Source organism: Labrus bergylta, chromosome 5 (assembly GCF_963930695.1).
Source record: "Labrus bergylta chromosome 5, fLabBer1.1, whole genome shotgun sequence".
NCBI classification, from domain to species: domain Eukaryota; kingdom Metazoa; phylum Chordata; class Actinopteri; order Labriformes; family Labridae; genus Labrus; species Labrus bergylta.
Genome location: NC_089199.1, coordinates 2,491,110 through 2,506,015, shown reverse-complemented (window position 1 = coordinate 2,506,015; position 14,906 = coordinate 2,491,110). Strand labels below are relative to the sequence as shown.

The window sequence follows — 14,906 nt, the reverse complement described above, 5'->3', positions numbered from 1 at the left end:
TGGTTGCTCTTTATAAATAAGAGGAAATTAATGTAAACATGAAAAAATCTGTTAGTTTCTTGAAATGATTTTTTTGGCCTGTATTTGACAGTGAACACAAACAAGGGGAGAAAACGATGGGGGATTAAATGCTGCAGTTGCTCTTAAACATAAATAAAATGTAGGTAGTAACTACATTAACAACTAGCAAACATTCTTTATCACACGAGTATTCTTTTTTCATGTAACTCTGCTAATGTTATGTGATGCATTTAAGTGTTTAGAAAAATAGTACGTTAAGTGCCATAGATAAAGTTTAACCGTTCATTTCAAATCAATAAGAATACAGAAAAAAAACACAAAACAGCCAAAGACCACTTTTTGAATACAACAGTTTAATTGTAGTACTGATTCGTAACAAAAAAATCCCCCCCACCCCTCCCCACTGTTTTCCTGCCGCTCAGTTGTAAGTGCTGGTCAGACCCCTGCACAAAAGTTGTACTCAGAGAGAAGAAGTTAATTAGCACAATACAAAGAGACTACTCTTATGCAATCCCAAAAACCGGGGACTGCAACAGGAAAATGCGCTGATGGAAAGTTTTGTGTTGTGACATTCAGCCCAGGTGATCCTTGTCCGCTCCTGCCCAGAACTCGAACTCCAGACTTTTTGAATCGTTTCCGCTCTAGATGTCCTTGATTACATCCTCAAGCTCTTCTTTGGAATACATGTGGAAGGTCTTATTGGGCTCTACTGTCGCCAGCTACAGAGGAGACACAGATTTAATAAGTCTACATGAAACACTTGTGTTTAAGGTGTTTAAAAAGAATAATTAGTCTACAAGCACCCTCCTGTACTAAAGTAAAATATTTAGATACTGGCTGAGTAATTAGGAACAAACCTCAATGTTGGTAGCGTTCAGCTTTTCCTCCATCACCTGCTTCAGAATGGTGAGAGATGACTTGATGGCGTCTTTTAATGTCATGGACTGTTGGTGACCCGAGAAGAGAGGAACAAACAGAAAAAACAACTCTTCAATCCTCATGATTTGCATACTTAAGATAACTTTTCATTTCATCTAACCTTTTCATTTTATTTTTCAAACTGACACAAAAGTTAGCATCCTCAAAGTTTGCTTTGCTATTTTTCCTTTTAACTATGATAATGCTGTGTGGTCACTACCTTGTGGTAGACCTCCTGCAGAGAGCTCTGTGCTCCCTCAGACGCAGAGCCGATGGCCCGAGCGTCACACTGCACAAAGGTTCCTGATGGGTCCATGTGGTACCTGCATTCACAAAAAAATAAGGTCAGCTAGAGATAGAATTCACAATGAATAGGATTTTGTTTAAAAGTATGTAATGTGTGGTAATCTCTACATACAACTGAGGTCCCTTTTCATCGACTCCTCCAAACAGAAGTGCCACGCCAAAAGGTCGACTCTGTATAGATGACGGCAGAGAAGTACAGAGAAGAGAGAAAACAAAGAGGGTTATGCCTTGAGAAAAAACAAACTGACTTGATGTGATACTTTCAGCATAGAGAGAAGCAGAGTGACTGACCATGGCACCAGGATCAGCGTCCTCTTCTCCAAACTGCAGTGCCAGGTTGGACACAGCCTGAGTCACGCTCTCCACTGTCATTGTCTCATTGTAAGTGAACCAATGGTTCTGATGGGAAACATATACAGGTTAATCACAGGTAGAATATGAAGTCAGTGAATATATGTTTTACTGTGCGGCCATTCATACCTGTGTTTCCACTCTTGCTTTGTCAATAAGAGTCTTGGCATCGGCTATCAAGCCACTCATGGCGCAACCTTTGAGGTGCAAAGAAAGATCATTACAAAACTGCTGATCTTGCACATGCTGCAGCCTAAAGCAAAACTCAGAAAGGCCATTCCATGTTATATGAGGAAGGATTATTACAAAATAAATCCAGATGATACAATTTTTCCAAACCAAACTACTAGTATATAAAGTATATATACCGTAACTATAAGTCTCATGTAAAGTGAGTGATAGAGCCTCCCAACAACACACAACATGGCAAAGGGGAGTCCTTTTGTGATGTTTTTAAAAAAAATGTGTCTTTGATGCATGTGAGTTAAGCTTCTGGAATTTATATACACATATATATATATATATATATATATGATTAGCCAAACCTCCCAAAATAACATTTTATTTTCTATATAAACATGAATTCTGAATAAGAATTATTGATTTTCACTTTGAATAATTCTGAGTTTCCTCATGTGTAGTCATTTTATTTTCTCTGTTTTTCTTTCAATCAGCGCTAGCCTTAGTATATTTTTAATGTACAAAAACAGTCGTATACCAAATCAGGCTGAACATGTACTGTATGAATTAAAAAATGAACACACACTTCAGAACAAGTCCATAGCTGGCGTTAAATGTGAGTTTTTCCATTAAATCTGTTGTGTTTCTTTTCACTTACCGATGTGAGTGTCGATCTCAACGATCTTTTCAATGCTGTTGGGCTCCATAAGTGGAGAGGTGATTCTCTTTTCCACAGCCAGACACACTCCCTCTGACGTCTGGATACCAATGGCTGTGGAGCCCAACTAGGAAAGCAAGGCCAGACCAAAAAGTACATCTATGAGCTTAAACTTTTTATTATTTCAGTTTTACATCTGCCACAGATGACGACAAGTGTTTAATTTAAGTGATTCTGCATGTAATACTAACCTTTATGGCCTCGATGGCATATTCAACCTGGAACAATCGTCCCTCGGGGGAGAATGTGTTCACACCTCTAAAAAAACAAATGTGAGAAATGATAATAAATAGTAGCGGTGATGACGTGTTTGTCAGATGTTGGATTTATGTTTATGGGTGATCATTTAGTGACCCATTTTTTTACTCGTAATCTGTTGAAGGTGTTGGAAATGCATTTTTATTAGAACACTCATCAACAGTACATTTAAATCTGAATGGATTTATTGGTTAAATAAAGCTTAATTAAAAAAAAAAAAGTGGGAGCGAAAGTGAAAGCAAATTAAGCTTGCTGTGAAGTGACTATCTGCGAGTTAACAACCTGCAACAAACGTCAATAGAGTAACAAAAGGTATCAAAACGATGTACTTTAAGATCTCCTGAGCACCCATGATCACAATTATCTGGTACATCCAGCTAGTTGTGACAGCTCTCCTGAGTTCAAACTTAAAAGCGCTCAATAAATGACAAAGCAGTTTGTAGTACCAACCTGTCATATTCGGATCTTGTCAAAAACATCTTAAACTTTCAACACAGGACCTGTAGAAAGAGGAGAGTTTTTTTGTTAAATACTATTGGACCATCAAAGAGTTATAACAATCACATAAAAGTAAGAACAACTCGTTTCTTCATGTTTGCCGTAACACCGGGTGATTAGCAGTGCTAGTATTAGCTACGATGCTAAGTGACGCGGCCAATCACTTAAATAACTGCGTTTAAAAAGCTCCTAGAAGTCTAACGTCAATATTCTTAGATTAAAACTATATTTAAGAAAACACACATGCACTATACCGCGACGCATATCATCAAAATAACACGTAATAGACTTATTTACCTCTAGCCAAAGACCCTTGAATGAGTTCGCTTGTTTCGGGGGAAGCGTTTAGAGTGCAACACCTAGACGCGTCGGGTGTCAACAAAACAGATACACATAGTTCCGCATATGTAAATCAATCCCTGCGCGTCCATGATTTCCCCGCTGAAGTAACTAAAATTGAAATACAATTTTAACAAAGAAGAGAATATATGTCTTGATTTGACCAACTTGATTTTGAAATGACCCCCCCCCCCCATAATATTTTAGATAACTTTTACAATAACATGTACTATGTTGACTAAAAAGATGAGCTGGGAAGGAAAAAAGTTACTTAACTCACTAACTGTCTTTAGTTTATCCTGTTATGTCTCTTAGAAAACAATATCAATCGAATGTGTCAAATTCAAGAACAGATAATGGAGGTCTAATAATAATACTAATAATATATATATAGGCTATGTAGGCTACATAAAAAAGTTGGTATGCTTTATTAGTATAATGACCTTTATTAAAACTCTTCTAAGGAAATGCAAACAAATTAATCTAATTCATACCACATAAAGGACCTTTACAATTTACAAATGCTACTGCTTAAAACCCTAGTTTGCTGTACAGAAAATCAGTAGCAAGTCATACCAGGATATTAGCCGCTAGAGGTCGTCCTTTAGCTGAACGAAGGATGAGCAGCCGCATAAACGTAAATCAACACAATACCAAAAAAAAAGCTGATTTTCAAAATGCGTTTTATAGACAGAGTTACCACAGTAGGGACGAAAGATGCGTGAGTGAGGCTTTATACTAATTTCATTTTGTGTGCTTCATGATATTTAATGTATGAAAGGAATTTTAAATACCAGCGATAATTAAAGATAAATCAAACGTTGTGCAAGACCTCTGACCAATAGTCTTACATGTTGTTCTATCAAACATGTTTGATTCTCTCGTTTAGCCCATGTTGGTTCAGGTTGAGAAGAGGCTATAGTCCCTGTGGCTCTGTTGCCAGGTTCCACACCCGGTCCTGACTCATGTCTTTCCCCACTCTCCCTCGTCCCTTCACATTTCCCGTCTCTTCATCTTTCCTGTCAAAAATAAAGGCCAAATGACCCCCAAAGAAAAATAACTCATTGGATGCAGAGATCAAGGAATGGTGGAAATTAGATATATATAGGCTATATAGTCCAAGAATGTCCTCTGTCCTAGTATTTTCTTCAATTGTTAACGTTCTTTGTACTTCCTTTATTTATTTATTTAAAATTTATCATGCTTTACTGGCTTAACCACTTGTTAAACCGAAATGAACCCAATTTTAAATAAATATCCCCTGTCAAGGCTATATAGACTATTATCCAGCTATCCATTATCCATTATTATTATTATTATTATTATTATTATTATTATTAATAATAATAATAATAATAATAATAATAATAATAATAATAATAATAATATTATTATTATTATTATATTTTTTTAGCCTAGTATTATTAGCCTATTAGCACTGTTATTATTATTATAATTAGCCTAGTATTATTGGCCTATTATTCTTAATATTTTGCATTGTTGTTTTTAATATTAATCAACAATAACTTAATCTGCTCTAAAGATAAATCATAATAAGAATGTATAAAGGAGTTGAGGTGAAGTTGCCACTGTTATGAGTTAACTGGCTTTGTGAGAGGAGGACTGGGGGGTGTCAGGTTTCATTTCCCGGGTGGATCAGTTTAGTTCGGTCTCGTGTCGGTTCTGTTGTTGAAGTCCAAACGTGGCGCTGCTCGTTACTTCAATAAATTCAAGTCGTGCTGCTCCTGTTGATGGAGAAACACCTCGTGTTTTAATCCCCTCAGGCTCGTCTGCCAGGTGTGCATCCTTTGACAAGTCTATACACTGCACCTTTGACATGGTCAACATGAAGATTGAGAGGGAGGACATCATTTTTCAGGCTCTCCTCTTCATCCACAGTAAGTAGGCTGGAGTTTGGTTGATGCACAATTGTGATGAACTCTCAGCTATGCGCAGAGTATAACATGTTAAAACAGTTTCTTATGAAGTCCGAAATCTGCAGCAAAATTACCTGGACAAACAGAGCGTTTTACATTTGAATCTCATTTCTTTTAGATTATGCTACATGTTTGTGAAGTCTGTAAAATAAGCGTTTTACATTCAAGTTAACGCGCTGAAATGTTGCCAAGAAAAAAAAACAATCTTTATTCAAATATTTGAAGGTTATACTAAAACTAGACTGGGTGCTTTCCTCCTGTCCACCTCATGCATTTCATTCACACAAACACATTCCTGCCTGATGACTTCCACTGAGTCATTATACAAAGTATTAAGACATTTACTTTCTTAACTGCACTTTTATTCATTTGAAATAGTAGCCTTTCCACTTTTGATTTTTAGCAGGTTTATTTTTATAGAATCAGTTGCAGTAAAATAGTTTGTTGTTGGCCGACATTAAATGAAATGTGTTAATTGAAACAAATACAGTTCTTGTTTAATCAAAGTATAGAGAGGCTTATTTCCAACTGGAATTATATTTATATTACATTAACACAACATTTAGTGGCAGTCTGACAAGGTCTGCTAAAAACATTATCCTGTTCTTTTTCCCACTGTTGCTGTTGTAGTCCCTGTGGCCTGCCTCTTCACTGCAGGTCGGTTTCTCTTTGTGTTTATGTCTCTACAGTTTTTATTCACATCCATGCATTTCTATTGAAGGATTTTAAACACTGAATGTCTTAGTGTATAAACTCGTGTGGGACCCTCTCTCTCTCCTCAGTGTCAGCTCAGGCCGACAGCAGCAGCAGCGTGGTGGTGGCGGGGTACAACGTGAGCGCCCCGGCTGGGTCAAGGGTGTTGCTGCAGTGCGTGAGCGGCCGGATGGTGTGGACCAGGGACAGGGTGAGGGACAGACAGAGGGTGCTCCACTGGGACCTGTACAGAGCCAGTCCAGACTACACCATGGAGAGGGTGGTGGACATGTTCTCAGCGGGGGACCAGAGGATCTACAACTCCTATAACCTGGACAGGGTCAGCCTCAGCCGGACCGCCTTCAAGGATGGAAACTTCTCTCTGGTCATCAAAGGTCACACTCCCTGTCCTTGGTTTTCATGGAGCTGTTTTTCTTTTTACTGTAGCTTGCATGCTGTCTTCCTGTTGGTTTAGTTCAGCTCTGCATTTATGCCATTTTTTCACATTTGATCCTTATAACGGCCAAATGTATATACTGTAGATGTAGATCAACTAATTTTTCAGCAGATGTGCTATGTTAGATAACACAGAACATCACCTCTATCTTTTTGTCACAACAGCATGCTGATTACTTTGAGGCTGGAGGACATGGCTTTATTTTTCGACTACTAAGTCATAAACCTAGCTGTTTCTAAAAAACTGTTCCACATTGGAGCATTTTATTTTTATTTTTTTTGTAAATTTTATTTCATTCAAACAAACAATGAAGTTAAGAAAAGCAAACAAACATAAAATCTCAAATTTTGAATGAAAAGGAGCAAAAAGAAGGCTAATCTTATAATATCTGCCCCTCTTTCACAAAACATTAATTAAAACAAAACAAAACACTTCATTCAAAATTCAAAATTCATTCATTCTTGTAGGGAAGCCAAACATTCACACAAACAGTGGTTATGATTCAAGATTTTTTTGTAACAATTTTCTTTAACTTCTGTGTCGGCTCGTTGCATATCTGTAAAGGATTTATTTTCTCATAGCAAAAATAAAATCTGTCAGTGGTCAGATCTTTTCAAACAGCTGCTGCAAAATTAGAAGGCTCCCAACTGGCTCCACAAGATAATGTGGTCTCTTACTGGTCTCATAATGGTGCAATCTTTTAAATTAAGAAGAAGTAATGGTTCTACTGGAAAGCATGACCATGTTGTATTTCTGTGTATGATGACAGACGTGACTATGAACGACCGAGGTCTGTACTCTTGTAACCTCCACCATCTCTACTGCCACCTGTATGAAACAGTCCGGGTGCAGCTCAATGTTACTAAATCCCGTAAGTATCTCACTGTATCTATGAGCATCTGCAGCAGATAGTGACTTTAAAGCTCACTTAGTTTGTCTTTTTTTTTCTCGCATTTATACCTTTAAGGTCGTAAAGAACAGCGCTACTGGGATGGACACAAAGCGGTGTATGTGGTGCTACTTGGCAGCACCGTGGTTCTGCCGTGCGTCAACCGACGTAATGTGTGGACGGACTGGACCAATGAGGAAGAGGACCAGCAGGTGTGTTTGTTTTTCATTACAATTGAAGTCCAGGTTAATTTTCAATACAAAATGTATTCGATAAAATAAATGATACAAGTCTCCTGCCTTGATGGCATCAGGTGGTTCACTGGGACAGACAGTCTCCAGGAGTCCGGCATGACCGCGCAGACCGGCTGGTGGACCTGTACGCCTCCGGGGAACAGCGTAGCTATGGACCTCTGTTCCTCCAGAGGAAGATGAACATCAGCAACCAAGCCTTCTCGGAGGGGGACTTTTCACTTGCTATATCTGATCTGAAGGTGTGATCTTGTCAATAATAATACTACTAATAATAATAATTGTATAAATGTAGCACCTTTAAAAACACTGGTTTACAAAGTGCTTTGACATACAGTAAAGAATGGAGGGTAACATAACAGAAAATATCACAGGAGCCTGATTTTAAAGCACACAGTAAAAATAAACCACTACAGCAAAAAGATACACTTCATAAAGATGTTACCTATCAGTGAACTTTTGTCATTCTTCTGGAAATAAGGTTAGTGGTGTCAGTTAAGCATTTTAACATTTAAACCATAACAACAGTAGCACCAGAAACAACACAGGGTCCGTACAGTCCCATGCTGACAAGAGAAAAGTCATATTTTAAGAATTAGGACAGATGTTTAACTTTTGCCGGATATTAGAATTTGGTGACATCACATGGACCGATGTTGAATTTTAGTTGGATATGAACATCTGGCTGGTGTCAAAACCCATAATTGGTTAGTATTTTTATATAACTTAATGATGATGGTCTCCATATTATTGATGATGATGATGGTAATGACGATGGTTTTTGTTTGATAGCGATCACTTATAAGATGGTTTCTATACTGATTAGAGCTCTCAAGAACTGTCCTCAATGTTGTGCTTTGCCTCTGGTCACTTCCTGTCAGCACCTGTGTGTCCAATCAGACTCAAAGCTGATCGTTTGCTCTTACTGACATTGTTCCCTGTTTTCTAGATCCTTGCTTGTGTTGTTCTTACTCTCTGATGTACGTCGCTTTGAAGAAAAGCGTCTGCTAAGTGAATTGTAGAATTGTAGAATTGTAGAATTGTAGAATCTGACCAAAACCTTTAAAAAGTGGATTTAGTCTAAGCAATCTAAACAATCTACTCTTTTGAACTTCAGCGTCTCACAGATTGTTTTCATGTGTTAGTTCTGATATATACAACATGGTCTGTCTGCATTTAAAAACACAGCCCACTGATCAGGGGAAGTATTCCTGCCATCTCCACCATCACTACTGTGGCCTACATGAAAGAAGAGAGTTTCAGGTTACAGTGGAACCACCAGTGATACAGCCCACCCTGCCAGCCAAAGCACTGCCCAGTGAAGACAAAGGTGGTACACACACACACACACACACACACACACACACACACACACACACACACACACACACACACACACACACACACACACAGAATCCCCCTTGCTGTTCTAGTTTTAGATCAGTGTGAGTTGTGAGTGCCTAAACTAGAGGGGGTGTTTTGACAAATTGAACTATCATGTGTACAATTAAGATGAAACAACTTGACAAACATCTGTTTTTTCGTTCACTCTTCCCCTCTGTGTTTTCTCATTTTGGCCTCACTCATCCTTGCTGTGTTCCCCTCAGTCTCTCCCAGAGCAAAGTAACAGCTGAGGAAGTAGGGGAAATCTTATTTCTATTTGTTTCATGAAAAACGTTTTTTTTTCTTGCACTGTCAGCTTGTCTGATGCCAGAGCCCTGAAACCACACTCACACTCCCTCACAACACAGTCCTCATTTCCTTACCCTACTCAAATTTGACCTTCTTCTCAACAAAACTGCTGCCTGTTATCACACCATTTTTTTTTTTACTGATTTTTTTCTTCCCCAAGTTTCTAGTTAAATATTGTTTGCTTTGTCTGGAGTCTGGTTATCTACTTTCTTTTTGAAGCCAAAGACACGTACTCATTAGAAAGAGAGAAGAGCAGATGAAGAAAAGGACCGTCTGCTTGGCATGGCAGCTGTCCTCCTCCAAAATATTTGGAGAATGACAGAGCTTTTGGTGCATGTGTCTGTGTTTCCAGTAGTAGAGCTGATAATGGCAGACGTATCAATGTGAGAAAATCTTTTGAGAGACGTTTTGAAAACCTAAATACTTGAGGCCTCCTAGTCCATTTGTGTGTGCGTCTGTGTGCATGCGTGCAAGCGTGTGTGTGTGTGTGTGTGTGTGTGTGTGTGTAAGAACATGCCAAGTCCGATCTCATTTCAGTGGAATCTCTCAAATACAGTCTAAGGACTGGAGTCCAGCTCCTGCCCACACAAATAATCCTTCTCTCCGGGCTGTAATAATACTTAAGCATTGGACCATGGGAATGTTACTGGTTTAACTGATTTATCTCCAACACAGGAGTGGGTTTGCACAGTGTTCTGTGTTGTTATCTGCTTGTGTTGTGCCCTCTCTGACCGTCTGCTGCCGTGTTGACTTTGGCTTTCTCCTCACATTCTGAAGTGTTTTACCCCTCCTACATCTCCCTTCTGCCCCGTCCTCTTTTAGTTTTCTTCCTCCTTTGAGGATCCCACATGCTCATATTCATTTATTTTCATCACACTCTTTTCTGTGGCTTTTCCAGTGTATTGTTGTTGCCATTCTTAACAAAGAAAGATAACTTTTTCTGGAATAGTTTATGGATGAGAGGGCTTCATCTGTGCCACAGCTGGCAAACAAGAGACGGACTGAGATGTGTACAGACAGAAGAGAGAAGGAGGGAGATACTCAAAGAGAGAAGGAGTCTGTTGATGAAATAGGGAAGAAAAAGATGTAGGTCACCCCTCCCTCTCAATCATTAGAGTCATTTCTTAGTGCAGTTTTTGGTAGTGAGAGGACTGGGCAGCCAGTCCAAACACAAACACACAAGTCTTGGCACGAGTCAGGAGAAAATGTCTTGAAATTATAAATAAAAGGGATCAGAGGATTTAAACTGTCAATGTACATGTTGTTTGGTGTAAGCTGCAGATGTGTATTTGCTGGAAGTTTGGCTTTAGGGTCTGAGGGTGATGTGTTTGCTCTGGAGAAACATCTCACCCCTGTCCCCTTCCTCTCCCTTGGCTCAGCTCCTCCGTTCCACCCGCTCTGTCCTTCCTTCGCTCCGCTTCCTCTCCTCACATTCTCTGTGTTTGTCTGCCAGGAAAAGTAAATCACAGCATGACTTTCTGTCTGGATCTCATTCTGGCTCAGATATGTCGAGTCTGAGGTCTTCACAGCTGCTTCTTGCGTTGCACTTTTTTTTTTTTTTTAAATGAGGCAAAGTGAAACCAGGCCCCCCCCCCTCCCCCTCTGCTTTTCAACACGCTACAGAACCGCACATATCACCTAATGCTGACTGGCTTATTATTTCTCACCGCCCCAGAAATGTTGTCAGCATTTCTTTACAGCCAGGAAAAGTCATTGCATAAAAAACAGGTTATATAAAGTTATTTGTGAGGTGTTAGAGCATTACCAGCACACATGCAACAACAAATGTACACATTTGTTGAAACCTGCAAAGACTTTTTTTTATTTTCATTTGACTTTTAGACTTTTCTCAAATATTAGTCAGCTGACATTGAATTTATCCTGCCACACCAAACACACTTGATTTGCAAACACCAACTTCACTTTGTTGAGGGTCCTACAAAAAAATTGGCAATGAAAATAAGGCTCCAACAGTCATAATAGTGTTTGAGACTTACAAAACAGATATAGTTCTTTGCTCTCATTCATCAAAAGACAGAATATTTTCTGTCTTTAATTTCTGTGTTTGGGCTGTTTTTCGCTAAAGGAAAAGCCAGGGATACTGCTTAGCACTGCATTAGCAGGAACTACCATGAATGTTGATCTGGACCAAAAGTTAGCTGCTAATAAACTGCTAATAAACCAGATGTTGAAATGCTTGACAGGATGAATGAATATGTTTCCCTTCTGAATTTTCTGCAGGAAGTGTAAGAGTTTCACAGAAGTTTTAGACCTACCTGCCTCTTAAAGAATTCATTCTTTTGGCACCTTGAATAGCTGGACATAAACATATTTCAGGAAGACGTGGCTAAACAGATTTTTAGCTGTAAATCTAAACTTTAATCCATGCAGGGATTACTGCTCAAATTAATTCACATGGGAGGAAGAACTTGACCCAATCCCTCGATAAGAAACGTAGCTTTAGTTTCCCATTTTTAACTTCAAGTTTTGAGAAACTGAAAAAGCCCCAGCAGGAGCCTCCAACACAGTGAAATGAAAAACAGGAAGCAGTACAAGTGAGAGCTTTTATTGGACTCAATGGATTGTTTCTGTGTAACTCATGTGGTGTGTGTAATGTCTTTTCAATGTCACATCTGTTCCCCGCGTTTTACATTTGTAAACTTTGTGATGACACATTGGTGTATTTGTGAAGATGATAGCATCACTAAATGCTGACTGCTGCGATCTGTGCACTACTCAGACACCACTAAGGCTGAATCACCGCGAGTCATCAATGTGATCCTCCCTGAGCAGAGACACCACTTTCTCCTGCCGCTCGGCTACGTCCTCACCTCCTTCCTGCTCCTGGCCTTCATCATCCTCATCATCATCCTCATCACACGCAGACGTAGAACCAAAGGTAAAAAATCTGCAATAACTCAGTCGTCAATAAAGTGGCTTTACATTGAATTTACACTCATGATACTCATGTAGTTTTCCACTCTTTCAGAGTATCACCCACAGGTGTCTATAAGGTGAGTGAGAACACACACACACACCTAATCACTTTGATCTTTAAACTACATCATCTACTCTACTCATTCTGTTTCTATTGGCTCGAGTTGAAATCTCTGGAGTATATGCTGCCGCGTTCAGACATCAGCTCACTCGGACTGTTTGCATTCACACATAGCCTAAAGAACCTGCTGGTAGCCAAATCTCCAGAGGTTTTCAGGAGATTTCTGTATGTGTGAAAAGGTGATGATTCCTCTTTGTGTGTACAGGTCCAGCAGAAGTCAGAGCAGCTCAGAGGAGTTTGAGATGGACGTCCCTGAAGTGAATGTGTGCAGTCGGGAGGAGAAAAGATTTGGTCAGTTTTTAAAAAAAAAGAAAAAAGTGGAAGGTACCTAATTAGCAGCTTTTTTTCTTGAATATGCATATTTTGACTTTCTTCTTTGTGATTTTTAGAGTACAAGAACAACCTGCTGAAAGAGAAGGTGCACATAATCTCTCAGCCCAAAGTCATTGATCTTGACAAAGGTAGCCCACACTCATAATTCACATTCAGCCATCGTGACTCTTCTTGATTTTTCTTCTTACATTAACCTTTGTTGTCTTTGTATCTGGCAGAGATGCAGAAGTTTTCTAAGTGACCACATGACAAAAATAGAAGTGAAGCTGAGGTCACTGGCTGGTCCAGATCCATAGTGAACACCTTCACCCTTCTCTGTGTCCTGACGCGACACAAAGCAAGAAAAGAAAAGGTTGTGAAAAGCAGAAAACATGTCTTCAAAGTATCAGCACTACAGACAAAATAAAAAGTGTTTTTGTTTTTTAATTTTTTGTACTTGAGCATACTTAAAATACTGGACTTTGATACATTTGCGCTTTACACTTACGCCACCTAGAGGGGAGTTGAAACAAAGCCCTAAATTGAACATGAAAAATGTGCAAATTATTTTAATTATCTGGATGAAGTTCACTGATTTGAATAATCAGTTATTACAGTGTTGATCATTATTCCGAGAGTATGATAAACATGTGTTTCTTCTGTTTTACTGTCATATCATCTCAGCTTTACTGACACGCCCACTGAAGAACAACCATCAGTGTGTACCACCTCCTGCAGGCTAATATTAACTGTATGCTAACTGACCAATCAAGCATTGCAAGACATTATGATTGATCTTGATGCTCGGACTGTATTTTTTGTGGAATGTACATTTTACATGAAATGTTTTTTTGTTTGATGCTGATGTTGAAATGGGGAGAGGGTTTTATATGATTTGTTTTCTCCTTGTGTTCAAATCATCTTGTCAAGATCACATCCTATTGTTCACTGAATATGGACTGAAACAATGGTGGGAGTTGTTTTTACTGCAGACATTTTTGACTTGCCAGAGGAGAAAAATACAGATGTAATTAAAAACATCAACAAGTGTCTGAGTGTGACTGTGAGAAAATTGTCAACTCTGACTCTGGCAAGAAGCAGTGACACATTTAGCCCTCCTAAACTTTGACTTTGTTCAGCTGTGCTTTTCCTTTTTTTGAAATGTCAGAATGTACTTTATGATGAAGATCTTTAGTAAATCTGTAATTCACAAACATATTTTTCATTCACCTGTTTGGATGTTGGGAGTAGAATCAAGCATCTTCATATTTTAGATTTCACTGACATGTTCGTTTGATGCACGGAATGTCACCTGGTTCAACAGAACTACTTGTCTACATGAGAAGAGACGGTGACCTTATGCCTTCTGCTCATTTTAGATGCTTGCTTGTCTTTTCATTTGGTGGGCTACCTTTAAAGGGAACTACACACTCAAAGTGATTTGCTGAACACAGGTCATGTTTGCACTGTTGTAAGATCAGTATTTTGAAAAACTGAGGAGATGCTTAAAACACCATCCCATCAGATTAAGACATTTATGACCAACCAAAAGATAGAACAGTGTTATTGTGTTATTGCAAATCTTATTTTTCCCTCCCTCACCTCATCCCAGCCTTGTCCGGCATCCGCTGGTGTGAGGGTGGCATTGAATGAATGACTGCATAATAAATACAGAAATAAATACAATTTCAAAATCTTTTTTTTTCCTTGACTCCTAATCTGGCTAGCGACCTCCCAAGGGGTCTGGGGGGCCGCCTAAAATAGGCAAATGAAAAACATTTGGACAAAACAAGAAATAAAAATACCAATAAAAAAAAATCAGCAACACAAGAAATTGTTGGAAAAAACAATCAGTAAGCCGCTCCAAGTGTTGCTGTCCTTTCCCAATGCTTTGATTCCCCAGCGCATACAGTGGGAGGCTCCCCACCCAACATCCAACACCCCCCTTTTTTTCCTCTTAATCCATTTATTTGATTGCACTAATTCATCACTATATCGTTCTTTTTATTTCACTCAAGAACATATGCA

The 14,906-nt window shown here is 38.9% G+C and overlaps 2 protein-coding genes across 2 annotated transcripts; one reads left to right on the top strand and one right to left on the bottom strand.

The window, feature by feature from the left end:
• Positions 1–354: 354 nt before the first annotated feature.
• On the bottom strand, positions 355–3,654 carry psma5 (proteasome 20S subunit alpha 5). The gene is made up of 10 exons (XM_020634336.3): positions 3,548–3,654; positions 3,203–3,252; positions 2,686–2,752; positions 2,435–2,561; positions 1,726–1,793; positions 1,537–1,644; positions 1,358–1,416; positions 1,160–1,262; positions 879–965; positions 355–740 (listed from the first exon to the last, which is right to left on the bottom strand). The coding sequence occupies exons 2-10, from the start codon at positions 3,229–3,231 to the stop codon at positions 663–665; spliced, it is 726 nt and encodes a 241-aa protein (XP_020489992.1). The 5' UTR covers positions 3,232–3,252; positions 3,548–3,654; the 3' UTR covers positions 355–662.
• A 1,578-nt stretch (positions 3,655–5,232) lies between these two features.
• LOC109984250 (matrix remodeling-associated protein 8) lies at positions 5,233–14,574 on the top strand. The gene is made up of 12 exons (XM_020634332.3): positions 5,233–5,487; positions 6,157–6,183; positions 6,309–6,614; positions 7,446–7,547; positions 7,644–7,777; positions 7,879–8,058; positions 9,005–9,146; positions 12,249–12,407; positions 12,498–12,522; positions 12,772–12,857; positions 12,956–13,027; positions 13,118–14,574. The coding sequence occupies exons 1-12, from the start codon at positions 5,427–5,429 to the stop codon at positions 13,138–13,140; spliced, it is 1,317 nt and encodes a 438-aa protein (XP_020489988.1). The 5' UTR covers positions 5,233–5,426; the 3' UTR covers positions 13,141–14,574.
• The last annotated feature ends 332 nt before the right edge of the window (positions 14,575–14,906 follow it).

Bases quoted from the DNA above. Each gene is read 5' to 3' on its own strand.
- LOC109984250 (XM_020634332.3), top strand. From the start codon at position 5,427: ATGGTCAACATGAAGATTGAGAGGGAGGACATCATTTTTCAGGCTCTC. The intron at 6,615-7,445 runs GTCACACTCCCT...GTATGATGACAG, and splicing joins CTTCTCTCTGGTCATCAAAG to ACGTGACTATGAACGACCGA. The intron at 9,147-12,248 runs GTGGTACACACA...TGCACTACTCAG, and splicing joins ACTGCCCAGTGAAGACAAAG to ACACCACTAAGGCTGAATCA.
- psma5 (XM_020634336.3), bottom strand. From the start codon at position 3,231: ATGTTTTTGACAAGATCCGAATATGACAG. The intron at 2,753-3,202 runs GTTGGTACTACA...TTGTTTTTTTAG, and splicing joins ACAAGATCCGAATATGACAG to AGGTGTGAACACATTCTCCC. The intron at 1,645-1,725 runs GTATGAATGGCC...GTTTCCCATCAG, and splicing joins AAGCAAGAGTGGAAACACAG to AACCATTGGTTCACTTACAA.